This window comes from Pan troglodytes, chromosome 1 (genome assembly GCF_028858775.2).
Source record: "Pan troglodytes isolate AG18354 chromosome 1, NHGRI_mPanTro3-v2.0_pri, whole genome shotgun sequence".
NCBI classification, from domain to species: Eukaryota; Metazoa; Chordata; class Mammalia; order Primates; family Hominidae; genus Pan; species Pan troglodytes.
In genome coordinates this window covers 66,584,754-66,600,888 of record NC_072398.2, presented here as the reverse complement: position 1 = coordinate 66,600,888, position 16,135 = coordinate 66,584,754, and the positions used below count along the sequence as shown (strand labels likewise).

The window sequence follows — 16,135 nt, the reverse complement described above, 5'->3', positions numbered from 1 at the left end:
CTGCAACCTCTGCCTCCCGGGTTCAAGCGATTCCCCTGCCTCAGCCTCCTGAGTAGCTGGGACTACAGGTACACACCACCATGTGCAGCTAATTTTTGTATTTTTAGTAGAGACAGGGTTTCACCATGTTGGCCAGACTGGTCTCGAACTCCTGACCTCAGGTGATCCGCTCGCCTACAGCCTCCCAAAGTGCTGGGATTACAGGTGTGAGTCACCATGCCCGGCCAGTTTCTCTTTATTGGTACTCTCTTTTGGTTAGACATAATTCTCCCGGGTTTTTGTAACTTTCTTTGCTCATGGTTTCCTTTAGTTCTTTGAGCATATCTGAGACAATTGATTTAAAGACTAGTAAGTACAATGGCTGGACTTCTCATGGACAATTTCCATTGGTTCTTTTTTCCTGTGAATGGGCCATACTTTTTTTTTTTTTTTGCATACCTCATAGTTTTTTTGTAGAAGACTGGACTTTTTAATATTATAATGTAGCAACTATGGAAATTAGATTCTCCCAAGGAAATTAGAAACTCCCCAGGATTTGTTGTTCTGCCTTTGGGGTTGGTGTTGTTTGTTTATTTAGTGACTTTTCTCAACTATTTTTGTAAAGTCTGTATTCTTCATCATATGTGGCCACTGAAGTCTTAGTTCTGTTAGCCTGTGGTCATATAGTGTTTTGACAGTTTCCTTAAATTCTTGGAGCCAAAAAAGAAAACAAAAGAAGAAAAAAATAAATTACCGGTCTTTGTAGATTGGCTCTGTGTTAGGATGCTCTTTCAACACTTAGCTAGCTAGACCACTTATATAACTCTTCTTTAGCCTTCACTCCTCGCTTGCCTGGAAACTAAATTTCAGCCAGAGGTGAAAGTTTTGGGTCTTCTAATGCCTTTTCTGAGCATACATCCAGTTCTAGGTATGTATATGGACTTCCTGATTCTCTGGTATACATACAAGCTTTGAAAACCCTTATTACCCCTTATGTATCCTTCCCCAACTTCATCTTTTCCCAGCTTTTTGGTCTGTCAAATGCTATCCCAACTGTTGTCCCTAGGCCCAAGCTGTGGTGGTCAATACTTGTGTCCTTAAATTCTTTTAGTAATTTCACTTGGGAAGCCTCCCCATCCTTGGAAACACTCCAAGTATGGCAAAATAAAGGCTAGTCCTTGTGTCAGTTGTTCAGGGAGCCAGATAACTTTAGGTCAAAACAAACAACCACAATTTTTTGAAAATAAGATTCATATTTCACCTTCTGGCACTAGCAACCTGCATTACAATATGGGCTGCTGTCATCATGGCCACCACTGATGTGGAGATTGGTGGTGGGGGGTATGTGGACAATTTAAAATGCCACACTTTCTTTACCACAATGCATCCTCATCTTTCTTCACCAAGACTTTCCCTGGTTGTCATAAATTCTTGACTAGATTCAAGAATTCTCCAAAGCTCTGATTCTCACCATTTTTGTCGTATCCTTAGTTGCTTTTGTGGAGGGTTGAAGTCTGAGAGCTCCCTCATTTGCCATTTTCTGTGACATCATTTCCTACTATATCTTTTAATCCACGGATTTGGCATATTCCTCCATTTATTCATGTATTCATTAATTTGTATTTAAAACTAATAATTTTTATAGTTTTCCACTTAATATTATTATATCTCTCCATTATATTTATTTCTAGACCTTTGATGTTTTCTGATGCACTTATAAATGTTTTCTGATGTACTTGTAAATTTTTAAAGTTTTATTTTTAACTTTGTCTGGCATATAGAAATATAATGGATTTTTATGTAATAAACCAGTATTTCAAAACTTTACTGAATTAGCTAATTCTACAAGTTCATCTGCAAATTCCTTTGATACACACAATTATGTCCTCTGTGAATAAAGAGTTTCATTTTTTAAGATATTTATATATTTGATTTTCCTTTATTACCTTATTGCTCTTACTAGGTCTTCCATTACCTAGATAGATGTGGCATTACATTGAGACACCCTTGCCTCAGTCTCAATCTCAATTTAATCACAGATTTAATCTCTTCAAAATATATAGGACTGCTTAGATTTTCTGTTTCTTTTTATGCCATTTTAGTATGTTGTATATTTTAGGAATTTGGCAATTTCATTTGACATTTCAAATATGTTGACATGAAGTTGTTTGTGATACTCTCATTATATTTAAATGTCTATAAGACATGTAATGTTGAGTGCAGTATTCTGTAAATGTTAGTTAGGTGTATTTGGCTAAGCACATTCACATTTTCTGTATTTTTACGATAGTTGTGGTTTTCATTGCTATCAGTTAAAAGAGACATTACTAATCTCCTACTCTGGATTTTTTCATTTATCTTTTTAGTACTTTCAATTTTTGCTTTATTTGAGTCGACATTGTTAGATGCAAGCAAATTTGGAATTATAGATTCCTGCTAGAATAATTCTTTTTCTCTAATAACACTTCCTGCTTTATAGTCTTTGTCTCCATTTTGATAGTCATTACCTTTTATCCCATCTTTTTATTCTTTAATATCCCTTTGTTCTTATATTTAAGCTAAGCCCCTTTTAAGTCTAATCTTATTTCTTATATTTTTGTTTCCATTTAAATCCAATCTGACAATTGCCTTTTAGTAAGCATATTTAGTCCACTTACATTTGATATGATTACTTATACATTGGGTTTAAAATGCTACCTTACCATTTTAAGTTTTTTTTTTAACTGCTGCTGTAATAGATGTACATAGTTTCAGGGTACATGTGACAATTAAACACATTCACATAATTTGTAAAGATAAAATTAGTATACTTGGGATATCCATCACCCTAAATATTTGTTTTTCCTTGCACTGGAACAATTAACATTCTTCTCTTCTAGCTAGCTTGAAATATACAATAGATTGTTGTAAGCTATATTGCTATATTCACCCTGCTCACCTTTCTTTTTTTTTTTTTTTTTTTTTTTTTTTTTTGTGACAGAGTTTCACTTTTATTGCCCAGGCTGGAGTGCAATGGCACGATTTTGGCTCACCGCAAACTCCACCTCCCGGGTTCAAGCAATTCTCCTGCCTCAGCCTCCTAAGTAGCTGAGATTACAAGCATGTGCCACCATGCCCGGCTAATTTTGTATTTTTAGTAGAGACGGGGTTTCTCCATGTTGGTCAGGCTGGTCTCGAACTCCCGACCTCAGGTGATCTGACTGCCTCAGTCTCCCAAAGTGCTGGGATTACAGGTATGAGCCACTGCGCCTGGCCTCACTCTGCTCATCTTTCTAACACTAGGTCTTATTTCTTCTATCAATCAAACCATATATTTATACTCATTAATCAATTTCTTTCTTCCTTCCTTCCCCCTAACCTTTGCAGCCTTTGGTAACCACCAATCATACTCCTTGTCTTCATGAAGTCCCTTTTTAAGCTCCCACATATGGGTAAGAACATGTGATATTTGTCTTTCTGTGCTTGGCTTATTTCACGTAACATAGTGACCTCCAGTTTCATTCATGTTGCTGCAAAAGACAGGATTTCATTCTTTTTTGTGGCTGGATAATATTCCATTGTGTATATGTACCATGTTTTCTTTATCCATTCATCTTTTGATGATTACTTAGGTTGATCTCATATCTTGGCTATTGTGAATAGTACTACAATGAACATGGGAGTGCAGATTTTTTTTTTTTTCCTTTTTGGGACAGGGTCTGTCTCTCACTCAGGCTGGAATGCAGTGGTGCAATCATGGCTCACTGCAGCCTTGACCTCTTGGACTCAAGCAATCCTTCCACCTCAGCCTTCTCAAGTAGTTGGGACCACAGGCACATGCCACCACACCCAGCTAATTATTTTATTGTTTTAGAGACGGGGTTTTGGCATGTTGCCCAGGCTGATCTCTAACTCCCGGGCTCAAACAATCCACCCACTTCAGCCTCTCAACATGCTGATAGTGTGAGCCACCATGCCCAGCCCAGATGTTTTTTTGATATGTTGATTTTCTTTCTTTAAACTATATACCCAGTAATAGAATTGCTGTGTTACATGGTAGTTCTATTTTTAATTTTCCGAGAAACCTCCATACTATTTTTCATACTGGCTGTACTAATTTACATTCCTACCGACAATGTGCAGGTATTTTCCTTTTTACACAACCTCACCAGCATCGGTTATTCCGTCTTTTTGATAAAAAGCCATTTTAACTAGGACGAGATCATATCGCATTGTAATTTTGTTGGTGGTGGTGATGGTTGTTGTTGGTGGTGGTGTTTTTTTTTTTTTTTTTTTTTTTTTGAGATGGAGTTTCACTCTTTGTTGCCCAGGCTGGAGTGCAATGGGGTGATTTCGGCCCACTGCAACCTCCGCCTCCCGGGTTCAAGTGATTCTCCTGCCTCAGCCTCCTGAGTAGCTGGGATTATAGGTGCCTGCCAGCACACCCAGCTAATTTTGTATTTTTAGTAGAGATGAGGTTTCGCCATGTTGGTCAGGCTGGTCTTGAACTTCTGACCTCAGGTGATCCACCCGCCTCAGCCTCCCAAAGTGCTGGGATTACAGGCGTGAGCCACTGCACCCGGCTCTCATAGTTTTGATTTGCATTTCTCTGATGATTAGTGATGTTGAGCATTTTTTCATATACCTGTTGACTATTTGTATGTTTTCTTTTGAGAAACGTCTATTCAGATCTTTTGCCCATTTTTAAATTGGATTATTTGGTTTGCTATTGCGTTGTTTGAGCTTCTTATATATTCTGGTTATGAATCCCTTTTCAGGTGGATAGTCTGCAAATATTTTCTCCCAGTCTATGTGTTGCCTGTTTATTTTGATAATTGTTTTTGTTACTGTGAATAAATATTAGGATGTAATCCTATTTGTATATTTTTATTTTGGTTGCTGGTGCTTTTTTTTCTTTTGAAGTCTTACACAAAAAGTCTTTGCCCAGACCAATGTCCTGGAGCATTTCCCTAATGTTTTCATCTAATAGTTTTATAGTTTCAGGTCTTAGATTTTTGTCTTTAATACATTTTTATTTGATTTTTGAATGTGATGAGAGATAGAGGTCTAGTTTCATTCTTCTCCATATAGTTATCCAGCTTTTCTTTCTTTATTTTTTTGAGATAGAGATTTGCTCTCGTTGCCCAGGCTGGAGTGCAATGGCGTGATCTCAGCTCACTGCAACGTGTGCCTCCCGGTTCAAGAGATTCTCCTGCCTCAGCCTCCCAAGTAGCTGGGATTACAAGCATGTGCCACCATGCCCGGCTAATTTTGTATTTTTAGTAGAGATGGGGTTTCTCTATGTTGGTCAGGCTGGTCTCAAACTCCCGACCTCAGGTGATCTGCCCGTGTCGGCTTCCCTAAGAGCTGGGATTACAGGTTTACAGGTATGAGCCACCGCGCCTGTCCAGTTATCCAGCTTTCTTAGCACCATTTATTGAAGAGACTGTTATTTCCCCATTGTATCTTCTTTGCACATTTGTTGAAGATGAGTTGGCTGTAAAGGCATGGATTTATATCTGGGCTCTGTGTTCTGTCCCATTGGTCTATGTATCTGTTTCCATGGTGCTGATTTGGTTACTGTAGCTTTGTAGTAAATTTTGAAACCAGGTAGTATGATGTTTTTAGTTTTGTCCTTTTTGCTTAGGATTGCTTTGGCTATTTGGGGGTCTTTTGTGATTTCATATAAATTGCAGGATTTAAAAAATTTCTCTGAAGAATGTCATTGGTGTTTCGATAGGATGAATCTATAAATTACTCTGGATAGTATTGTCATTTCAACAGTATTAATTCTTCCAGTCATGAGCATGGAGTAGCCTTTCATTTGTGTATATCTTCTTTTTTGTTTCTTTCATCAGCGTTTTGTAATTTTTCTTGTATAGATCTTTCACTTCTTTGGTTAAATTGATTCCTATATATTTTATATTTTTGTAGCTATTATAAATGGGATTCCTTTTTATTTTCCAGATTGTTCACTGTTGGTGTATATAAATGCTACTAATTTTTGTATATTGATTTTGTATCCTGAAACCTTACTGGATTTATCAGTTCTAACACTGCTATTACTGTATTGCGGTCTTTCTCTCCTTTTATATCTATTAATGTTTGTTTTATGTACTTTGATGCTCTGGTGTTAGGCACATAAATATTTATAATTGTTTTATCCTCTTGCTAAGTTGACCTCTTTATTATTATATAGTGACTCTCTGTCTCTTTTTACCATCTTTGATATGTTGTCTATTTTATCTGATGTAAGTATAGCTATTCTTGCCTCTTTATTTCTGCTTGTATGGAATATCTTTTTCCATCCCCCCACTTTCAGTCTGTATATGTGAAATGGGAGAGTTCCCTGACCCCCCCTCTGCAGAAGGTGCAACAGGGGTGTGGCTCATCTGTTCGGCTGCTGCATGCTCAAACCCCTTATGGGAGGAGGGGCACGCAGACAGGCAGGTGCAGGAGCCAGGGCAAGTGCTTTTGGGCTCCGGCCCCACGGTAGCTTCTACAGGTGGGTGCCTGCGATTCTCAAAGCCCCAGTGTGTGTGCCACAGTGCTGTTTTAGCTCTACCATCCACAGACAGCATAAGTGTTAACCAGCTCAGTGCACTCTTTGTACCTGGGTTCTTGTCTGGTGTCCAGCAAGAATCAGGTCACATACAGATTTGAAGGATGGTGAATGCAGAGATTTTACTGGATGATGGAGGTGGCTCTCAGCAGAATGGATGCGGAGCTGAAAAAGGGATGGAGTGGGGAGATGATCTTCCCTGGAGTTTGGCTACCCCATGGCTGATCTTCTTTCTGACTGTCCCCAGCTGAACTCCTCTCAATGTTCTGATGCTCCTTCTCTCCTCTCCTTCTCTGCCATGCCACTCTTCTGCTCCTCTGCTCTTTTGTTTGTCTGTCCATGGAGCCTGGGGTTTGGGGTTTATATGGGCACAGGACAGGGTGGGGCATGGCAGGCCAAAGGGCAACATTTGGGCATGGAAACAGGAATACCTGTTCCCATTTAGGGTTGTGGGTTTCCAGGCCTAGGGGTGGGGCCTTTGCCAGGGAACTGCCCTCATCTACCCAGTATTTCTCTGTCTCCTGTTGATATCATTTTCCCCCTCTGAAGAGGCACATCTAACTGCCATTAGAATATGGACGATGCCCAACCTGAGCTACTTCCTGCTGACAGGGGGCATTGTTTTGGGGAAAACAGAAGTCAGATTCCTCCCCAATCTACCTAAGGGTCTCTGGCAAAACGAAGCCATCTTCAGAGGCTCTGGTTGCCTGACCATTTGGAGTTTGATGTCCTAGGTGAGAGAGAAAAAAAAAGTTTTATAAGGTTAAGTATGCATGGGTTAAACATGTGTATTATACAAGGAAAGAATCGAGTGCCAAAGATTACAGAAATAAGAAGTGAAATATACTAACAATTTGCACCCCAAGCTGTTTTGCCCTAGTGAAAGAAATTAAACCTTGTATGGGAGCAGTTAAACTTTAGAAGAGAGATAACTGTTTTTGCCACATCGGTAGTAGTTAACAGGTGCATTCTGGGAATTCTGGGGTTTGTGGACTTGCATGGTGACTCTTAAGCTTCTGCCTCTTTCTTGTGTCTCCCTATCTCTATTGTAAAAGACCAAGGCAACCACTTTCAGGAGGTTCTCCAAAGTACTATCTGGTCCCAGGGCCTATTTCTGCAACTTCTTCCTTATATCAGGGGCTGCCTGAATAATAAATTTATACTTTAGGGTTAGCTGTCACTTGACAAAATCAGGAGATAGAGAGGTGTACTTTACCAAGGCTCCTCTTAGCCTCTCCAAGAAGGCAATCAGATTTTCTTTTCTCTCCCTATCTTTTTTTTTTTTTTTTTTGAGACGGTCTCGCTCTGTTGCTCAGATGAGAGTGCAATGGTGTGATCTTGGCTCACTGCAACCTCCATCTCCTGGGTTCAAGCGAGTCTCCTGCCTCAGCCTCCTGAGTAGCTGGGATTACAGGCACCTGCCATCATGCCTGGCTAATTTTTGTATTTTTGGAGAGATAGGGTTTCACCACGTTAGCCAGGCTTGCCTTGAACTCCTGACCTAAGGTGATCCACCAACCTCAGCCTCTCAAAGTGCTGGGATTATAGGCGTGAGCTACCGTGCCTAGCCTGCAGTGAGATTTTCATTAAATCCCTGGTCTATCATGGATAGCTTGCTGTAATTGAGTGACTTGGTCCTCGTCCTACATAAGCCTTCCATTATGCATACCTGAAAGTGTCCCCTCTTCCAGTCTCCCATCTCGTCACTGGGATCCCATTTAGGGTCATTCACTGGTACTGCTTCTCTTCCAGTTGGATAAAGTTCGCCCCCTTCCCTGATGCTATATGTGATACAAAGCTCATCCCCAAATCTCTCTGCTGCTTGCAGAGTGGACTGCTTCTCAGTGTTCCTCAGGGTCCCATTCAAAAGTAACATCACGTCTCTCCAGGAGAGTGCAAATACTTGGGTTAAATTTTGGAAAACCTCTATATATCTGTCGGGGTCATCTGGAAACCTGCTAAGATACCCCTTAATTTGCTTCAAGTCCTGTAGAGAGAAGGGGACCTGGACCTTACTAAAACCAAATTCACCAGGCATCTGTTGGAGGCAAGAGTGAGACTGGGGCTTGTCTACAGGGAGGACTTCTAGGAGGGGGCAAGCATGAGACTGAAGCTGGATAGGACCTTTTCTACAGAAAAGGTCCAACTGCCAGATGGTATCGAAATGAATGGTTCCTTCCTGAGGCCAAGCCAATCCTTCATAATTTGGTGAAACCTTTGTGCAGAGGGATATGAGGCATTTTTTTCTCCAGATTCTGAGGGTCAAAGTAGTCCCAAGGATTCAGGATACACTCCAGAGGAGTATAAGCTGGTGGTGGTGAAGAGAGCTGGTTGCCCATTTTGAAAGACAGGAAAGTAGAAGTGTCCCTCATTTCCCTTCCTTCTTTCAGTGAAAACTCAGGGTGTGAGGGAGAGAGAAAACAGGCAGTCTTCCTTTCTCTTCCATCTTTTCATCCCCGAGTCCCAGCAACCATGGCAGGTGCCACCCACGGGTGTCACTGCAGCCCACACCCGTGAAGCAGGGAGGGCCTAGAAAATAGGAATTGTTCGCACTCACCTATGCCTCCATCCCGCTACTGTTGGCAACTTTGCGTTCCCTGGGCCTTATCTATGCCATGGAGCATGGTCTCCTTTCATGAAGCAGGGATTTAGTCCACAGGAATTGGTTCTGCGCATTTACATTGTGCCTGTTGCCTGGCTTTGAATCCTTCAGATCTGGTTTTCCTTTCTAGGGCTGCAACCTGGAGCCTGGAATCGAGTTTGGGACAAAAAAAGTATTTCAGAGGCTGCACGGATCTGTTTAGATTAAGTCTCAAATGGGCCCTGGCGAATTTGCAGTTACTAGCAAGCAGGGGTTGCTCCTCCCTATCATAAGCAGAGTGCATGGGGGAAGGAAAGAAAAGAAAACAGTTTAAAGTAAAAAAAAAAAGGGGGGGGGGCGGGGTGGAGGGCGTGGGGGAAGAACTTCTTGCTTTGAGCAAATGGGTTCCTTTAATTATTGTATCTTTCCGCCAGTTTAGACCAGTGAGGATCCTTCAGCCATGGGGGGAATGGCTCCGCCGGCACGGCAAACAGGAGGCACTGGCTAGCTGGCTACGCAGGGTGCCAGCGGCAGCCGTGGTTTTTTCCCACCCGCACCGTGGCCATTGGGTGCAGCTCGTACGTGCTGCAGACTCGCCCAGGTGCCCTAGCCAGAAGGGGAGGGGATAAGGAGAGGAGCCCCTGTGGCCATGGGGTGGGATTCAGGGTCGCACCAAAGGGAAACCACATCGTTCTGAATTGCACCTCTGATGGCTGGGCCAAATGCTCATTCTATTTAATGTCATTGCCACAGTCTGCATCAAAATCCTTAACATTATAAAAGAAGAGATAGGAGCCATTTCAAACCGTGAAAGAAGAGATAGCACAGCAAAATCCAGGTATCTCGGCTGATGGAGTTCAGTCTTGGGGTCTTCCAGCAACAAATAATGCCTTTGTTGCCCCAGGGCTTTACTCCGGTCCTATGTGACGGGTAGACCTCCGTGAAGGGAAACAACCGATATTCCTTTACCCACAGGAAAGAGAGAGGTGGCAGGCCAGAAGGCAACATTCAGGCACAAAAGCAGAAATGCCTGTTCCCATTTAGGGTCGTGGGTTTCCAGGCTTGGGAGCGGGCCCTTTGCCAGGGAACTGCCCTCTTCTACCCAGTACTTCCCGTCTCTATCTCCTGTCCATATCATCTGTATGGGTGAAGTGAATTTCTTGCAGGTAGCATATAGTTGGGTCTTCTTTATCCATTTAGCCACCCTACACCTTTTAATTGCAGGATTGAGCTCATTTACATTCAGTGTTATCAATAAGTAAGGACTTACTACTGCCATTTTGTTGCTTATTATCTGGTTGTTTTATAACTCCTTTTTTCCTACTGTCTTTCTTTGTGGTGAAGTGATTTTCTCTTGTAGTATGTTTTAATTTGTTGCATTTCATTTTTAGTGAATGTATTATAGATTTTTGCATTGTGGTTACCATAAGCCTTACAAAAAACATCTTATAGATACGTTATTTTATAAAGAAGTTAATCTATCTTAAATCATAAAGAATAAAAACAAGGAAAATATTTTTAAAAAATTTTTACACTTTAACTCCACCCCTCCCACAGTTTGACTTCAGTTATCTTAATTTACGTATTACTAATGGTTTAACAGTTTCTGTAGCTGTTATCATTTTTGATAGCTTTGTCTTTTAGGCTTCATACTAAGTTATGAGTGGGTTGAACACCATAATTATAGTATTAGAGTATTCTGGGTTTGTCTGTGTACTTAATTTTATCAGTGGGTTTCATACCTTCAAATGTTTTTTCATTTGTTTGCTTAAGTTATATTTTTTCATGTTAGTGTTTTTTTCTTTCAGATCAAAGAATTCCCTTTAGTGCTTCTTGTAAAATGAGTCTAGTGTTGGTGAATTCTCTCAGCTTTTGTTTCTCTAGGGAAGACTTTACCTCTCCTTTATATTTGAAAGATAACTTTTCTGGATACAATATTCTTGCATGGCAGTGTTTTTCTTTCAGCACTTTGAAAATGTTGCTCAACTCCCTGCTGGTCTGTATGATTTCTATTGAGAAGTCTGTTACTAGATGAACTGGAGGTCCTTTATATGCTATTAGCCTCTTTTCTATTTCTGTTTTTTTTTTTTTTTTTGTATTTTTCTCTCTGTCCTTGACTTTTGGGTGTTTGATTATTATAGTCCTTGGGGTAGTCTTATTTGGGTCAAATCTGTTTGGTGTTCTCTGACCTTCCTGTACCTGGATACTTATCTCTTTCTCAAGTTTTGGAAAGTTTTCAATTATTATTGTTTTTTTAAATAAATCTTCTATCCCTTGCTCTTGCTCGACTTCCTCTCAAACACCAGTAATTTGATTTTCTCTTTTGAGATCACTTTCTATGTCTTGTAGGCAACCTTTGTTGATTTTTATATTTTTTCTTCTTTTTTCTTCTCTGTGTATTTTAAAATAGACTGTCTTCAAGCTCACTGGTTCTTTCCTCTCCTTGATCCATTTTGCTGTTGAGAGCCTCTAATGAATTTTTAAGTTCAGCAAATGTATTTCTAAGTTCCAAGATTTCTGTTTAATTTCTTTTATTATTTCAACTTGTTTGTTAAATTTCTTCAATGGCTTTCCGAATTGTTTTTCTGTGTTATCTTGGAGATCACTGAGTTTTCTTAAAACTACTATTTTGAATTCTTGGTCAGAGAGCTCACATATCACCATCTCCTTAGTGTTATTTTCAGGTTCCTTGTTTTGATCCATTTGGGAAGATTGTGGTTCTCTGTTTGCTCTTGTTTCTTGTGGGTCTACATATGTGTCTTTGCATTAAAGAGTTATTTATTCCAGTCTTCTCTGTCTGGCTTGTTTTGTTTTATAGTGAATATATTTGCTTAGAGGTTTTTTGTTGTTTGTTTGTTTTGAGACAGAGTTTTGCTCTGTCACCCAGACTAGAATGCAGTGGTACAAACATGGCTCACTGCAGCCTCAACTTCCTGGGCTCAAGTGATCCTCCTGCCTCTGCCTCCCAAGTAGCTGGGACTACAGGCAAGCACCACTATACCCAGCTAATTTTTTTAATAGAGATGATGTCTCACCACGTTGCCCAAGCTGGTCTACTAGGTCACAGCCTCCTTTTCAGCTCTAGGAGGTACCTAAACCTCAGAATTGCCTCAGTTCTAGTAAAGGATTGGAGCACTGCTCTTCCCAAATGGAGGGGATCCCAAAGGGAATATCCTGGCAGTGTGGGAAGGCTAGCTAGGGATTTGTGCCTATGGGACCTGTGGGACAAACCTCCTACAGTGTGATGTTGCTGAACAATCACTCTGATTTGACGTCTCCTTTGGCTGATCTGTAGAGCAGAGTTTCCAGAACTGGGGATGGTAGCCCCACTTACCCGCTTTGCCTCTCCTCAGGAACAAATTTCCCTTCAGGCACTCTGAATTCTTCCCATGAAGATGCTTCCCCTGCCAGAAAACCCAAGATGGTGGAGAAGCTGCTTTTAAACCTCAATCTCACTTTTTGCATTGTAGAAACAGCAAGTTGGGGGAAAACTTTCCATGCACTGTTGCTGGGCATAATGCGGGGAGGGGTATCTCAGATGTGGAAATCCAATTATCTTACCATCTGCTCAGAGTTTTTTCACTTCTCTGCATCTCTGGGAACTGTCTCATATTATATTTGAGTTCCAGGATATTTCCGGCAAAAATCTCAGCATTGTACATTTGTTTTTGTTTTTCTAGGGTGTGGTGGGTGGGAAGTGAAGCCAGCATCCTTCCATGCTGCCATTTTGGTACAATATGTTACTACTTTTTATTTGTCCTTTCTGTTCTATATTTCTTTTTCTTTCCTTTTAGTTTTCTTTTAGATTAAAATGGGGGGGGTAGGTCAATAATTTCTATATTTTTTCTCTGATCATGTGTTTTCTTCTTATTTTAGTGACTACCATATAGATTTCCAAATGCATCCCTGACATATTAAAGTTTGATGTAAACCAGTATTCCTACTGCATATGTATTATTGTTTTATGAGTCAATATTTATTTAGGTTAACTCACATATTTAACTGTTTCTTTCTTTTTCATTGATTTTTGTTCTGCCAAGCTGCCATCTGGAAATTTTTTTATGTCTAAAGAATGCCCTTTGATATTTCCTTTAGTGTTCATCTGAAAAATGTCTTTATTTTGCTTTTATTTCTGAAGAATATAGTTTCTGGATAGAGAATTCTTCTTGGAGTTGTTTTCTATTAACACTTTGAAAATGTTATCCCATTGTCTGTTGGCTTCCTTAGTTCAATTTGAGGAGTCACCTGTCAGTTTTCATTGACATTGCTTAGTAGAAGAAAATAGTTCTTTTTTTCCCTTGTTTCTTTTTACTCTCACATTTTATCTTTGTCTTTGCTTTTGTGTAACTTTACTATAATATGCCTCAGGTTTTATGCTACTTGTAGCTTCAGAACTTCCGGACTAGATATCTTTTGTCAGTTTTAGGGAATTTTCAGTTATTATCTCCTTAAGTATTTTTCCTGCTCCATTCTATCTATTCTGATGATTTTATTATACATATTTTTGACATTTTAAGTATATTTCGTACACTTTTTTCTGTATTTTTCATTTTTCCCCCTCTGTGTGTTTCAGTCTGGATATGTCCTTTGCATCTAACTCCTAGTTCAACAATTTTCTCTTTAGTTGTGTATAATCTGTCATTCGACTCATCTACTAGTTGTTACTTTTCTTACTTATAATCATTAAACTTTTTATTTCTAGAATTTACATTTTCTTATAATATTGTCTATTTTGATATTTTCCTTTGTCTTATAATTACTTGAATTATATTAATAATAGTCACTTTAAAGTTCATATTTGAATTTTCTGTGCTTATTTCAAGTGCCATTTTCCCCCCCCTTGGTTTTTGGTGAAGTCTTTTAAAATATCTTGTTATTTCTGCTTGATTTATGTGAACATCATTGGTGAAAATTTGTAGAGCCAATTTGAACCTCCGGATGAAGTTATTTTCCTCCAGAGAAGATTTTTACTTCTGACATACACTAAACTAGTAGCATCCAGATAACCTTAATTTACTCAGGGATTAAGTTGTTTCAAAGCTAGTTCTCATTCCCTTCATGATGAACTATTTATTGTTTTCTTTAGTCTTTGGAGTTCCAACTGAAAGTTTGAGGTGTTTATCAGGGCCTCTTCTCCTTTTGCCCCCTTCTGCCCTGAGAATCTGCCAAAAGCTCTGCTAAATTCCCCAGTAGCAATTTGTTTACATAATTGTCAAATGTCTTAAGAATAAAAGCAATATCCAATGTTTTGCCCATTTTCTAAAGACCTATGGCTTTGTCTTGTGTCCCATTGTGACTTTAACACTGCAAATGCCTTTAGGGTGGCTAAAGTATTGTTATAAACTGACATTCCTGGTTTTTAGTATCCTCATCGTTTCTAACCTCTATATATTGATTTTGTCTTAATTTTTTATAAATTTACTTTCACTTTGAAAGTGTATTATTTTTATGCAATATTTCTAGGTGTTTTGTATTGGGAGGGTTTTTGTTTTGTTTTGTTTTGTTTATTTATTTGTTTATTTTATATCTGGTCTTCCATAGTCTAGATTTTCTTTTTTCACTTAGTTGCATTTATTTAGATCCAACATATATTTCTATTGCTTTTAATACTTTCTGTATGCTTTCTGAAAGTATTGCCAAACTACACACAAATTTCCTGTGTGGGTACATTCTATTTAAAAACCATTTTAAAACAATGACTATATAACTAGGTCATGTTCTAATTTCTGTAAGTCAGATGAGTAATACACCATCTCTGCCCTTGATGAGTTCATAGTCTATGTTTTCTTCTGCAATATTAACCTCAAAGGGCTCTTATAATACTGAGATCCATGAAATCTATTGTTCTTCAATAATAAAGTTTTGTTTTTATTATTTAAAATTATTTTTATAAACAGAGTCTTACTCTGTTGACCAGGCTGGAGTGCAGTGGTGTCATCATAGCTCACTGTAGCCTCAAACTCCTGGGCTCAACTGATCTTCTTGCCTCAGACTTCCAAGTAGCTAGGACCACAGGTGCATACTACCACACCCAGTTAATTTTTAAATTTTCTTGTACAGATGGAGTCTCACTGTGTTGTCCAGACTGATTTTAATCTCCCAGCCTCAAGTGATCCTCCCACTTTGGCTTCTCAAAGTGCTGGGATTATAGGCATGAGCCACTGTGCCCAGGCAATAATGATGTTTTGATATATTTGGGAGAATAATGGTTTCTAAATGGCAATAGGGAACCAGACACCAATTCTGAACTTGCATGGTGTGCTAGAATATCATTTGAGAAACTTACAGGGGAAGCAGTGCCGTGGGAAAGAAAATGGTTTTTATTAAAACAAGAAGATGGAGGGAACTCTTAAAAGAAGAAGTCAAGCATCTGTGAAAGTTTGCTTATTACAAAGCAGGGATTCCAGGGGACAAGTGGAAATATTTAGGATAGGACAATAGCAGTGTCAAGGAAGACGGAATGTCATGTGGAATATGGTCTAGTAAAAGCAGCTGGTTGGAGGAGGCCTGACATTTGACATTAACTAATGTAACGAAGAGAGAGGCAATCTCTCTGAGGAAGGTGGGCGCTAGACTTAAAGGCCAACATACTTATATAACATAACCTGGACTGATGTTCATGTCAGGGGTATCAGTCATCCCTAAGTCTGTTCTTAACACTAGATGAACTTAACCTGAGATGGCAGCAGTTGTGGGGACAGGGATTTTTTCACATGAACTTTATGTCTGAAAAATATCCTTGCTACTTTTTCCCTTTTCATTGCTTATAATATAGTGTTCTCCAACTTAGTGATTTTTTTTTTAGATTTTAAAATGGAAATTATCAAGGAAACAAAGACAGTTTCACGCTCAAATAGGAAAATGTCCTTGCTCAACAGAACTCTTGTAAGGAAGCCATCAATGAGACCCAGGTGAGATATAGAATCTGTTTACAGCAACATCTTCAGGTACATGCTTTTGAAAAACCTCAACATGTCTAATGGTAAACTTATCTTTCTATGTGTAGGTTTTCAGACCCTTTTCCATATACAATA

The 16,135-nt window shown here is 39.3% G+C and overlaps 1 protein-coding gene across 16 annotated transcripts in view; it reads left to right on the top strand.

The window, feature by feature from the left end:
- Positions 1-16,135, top strand: part of RGSL1 (regulator of G protein signaling like 1) — a 108,178-nt gene that overhangs the window by 53,680 nt on the left and 38,363 nt on the right. For all 16 annotated transcript variants that reach the window (XM_054656521.2, XM_063794886.1, XM_063794874.1 and 13 more), the window contains one exon: positions 15,907-16,012. In XM_054656521.2, coding sequence (XP_054512496.1) covers positions 15,907-16,012 — 106 coding nt within the window. The remainder of the gene's footprint in view (positions 1-15,906; positions 16,013-16,135) is intronic.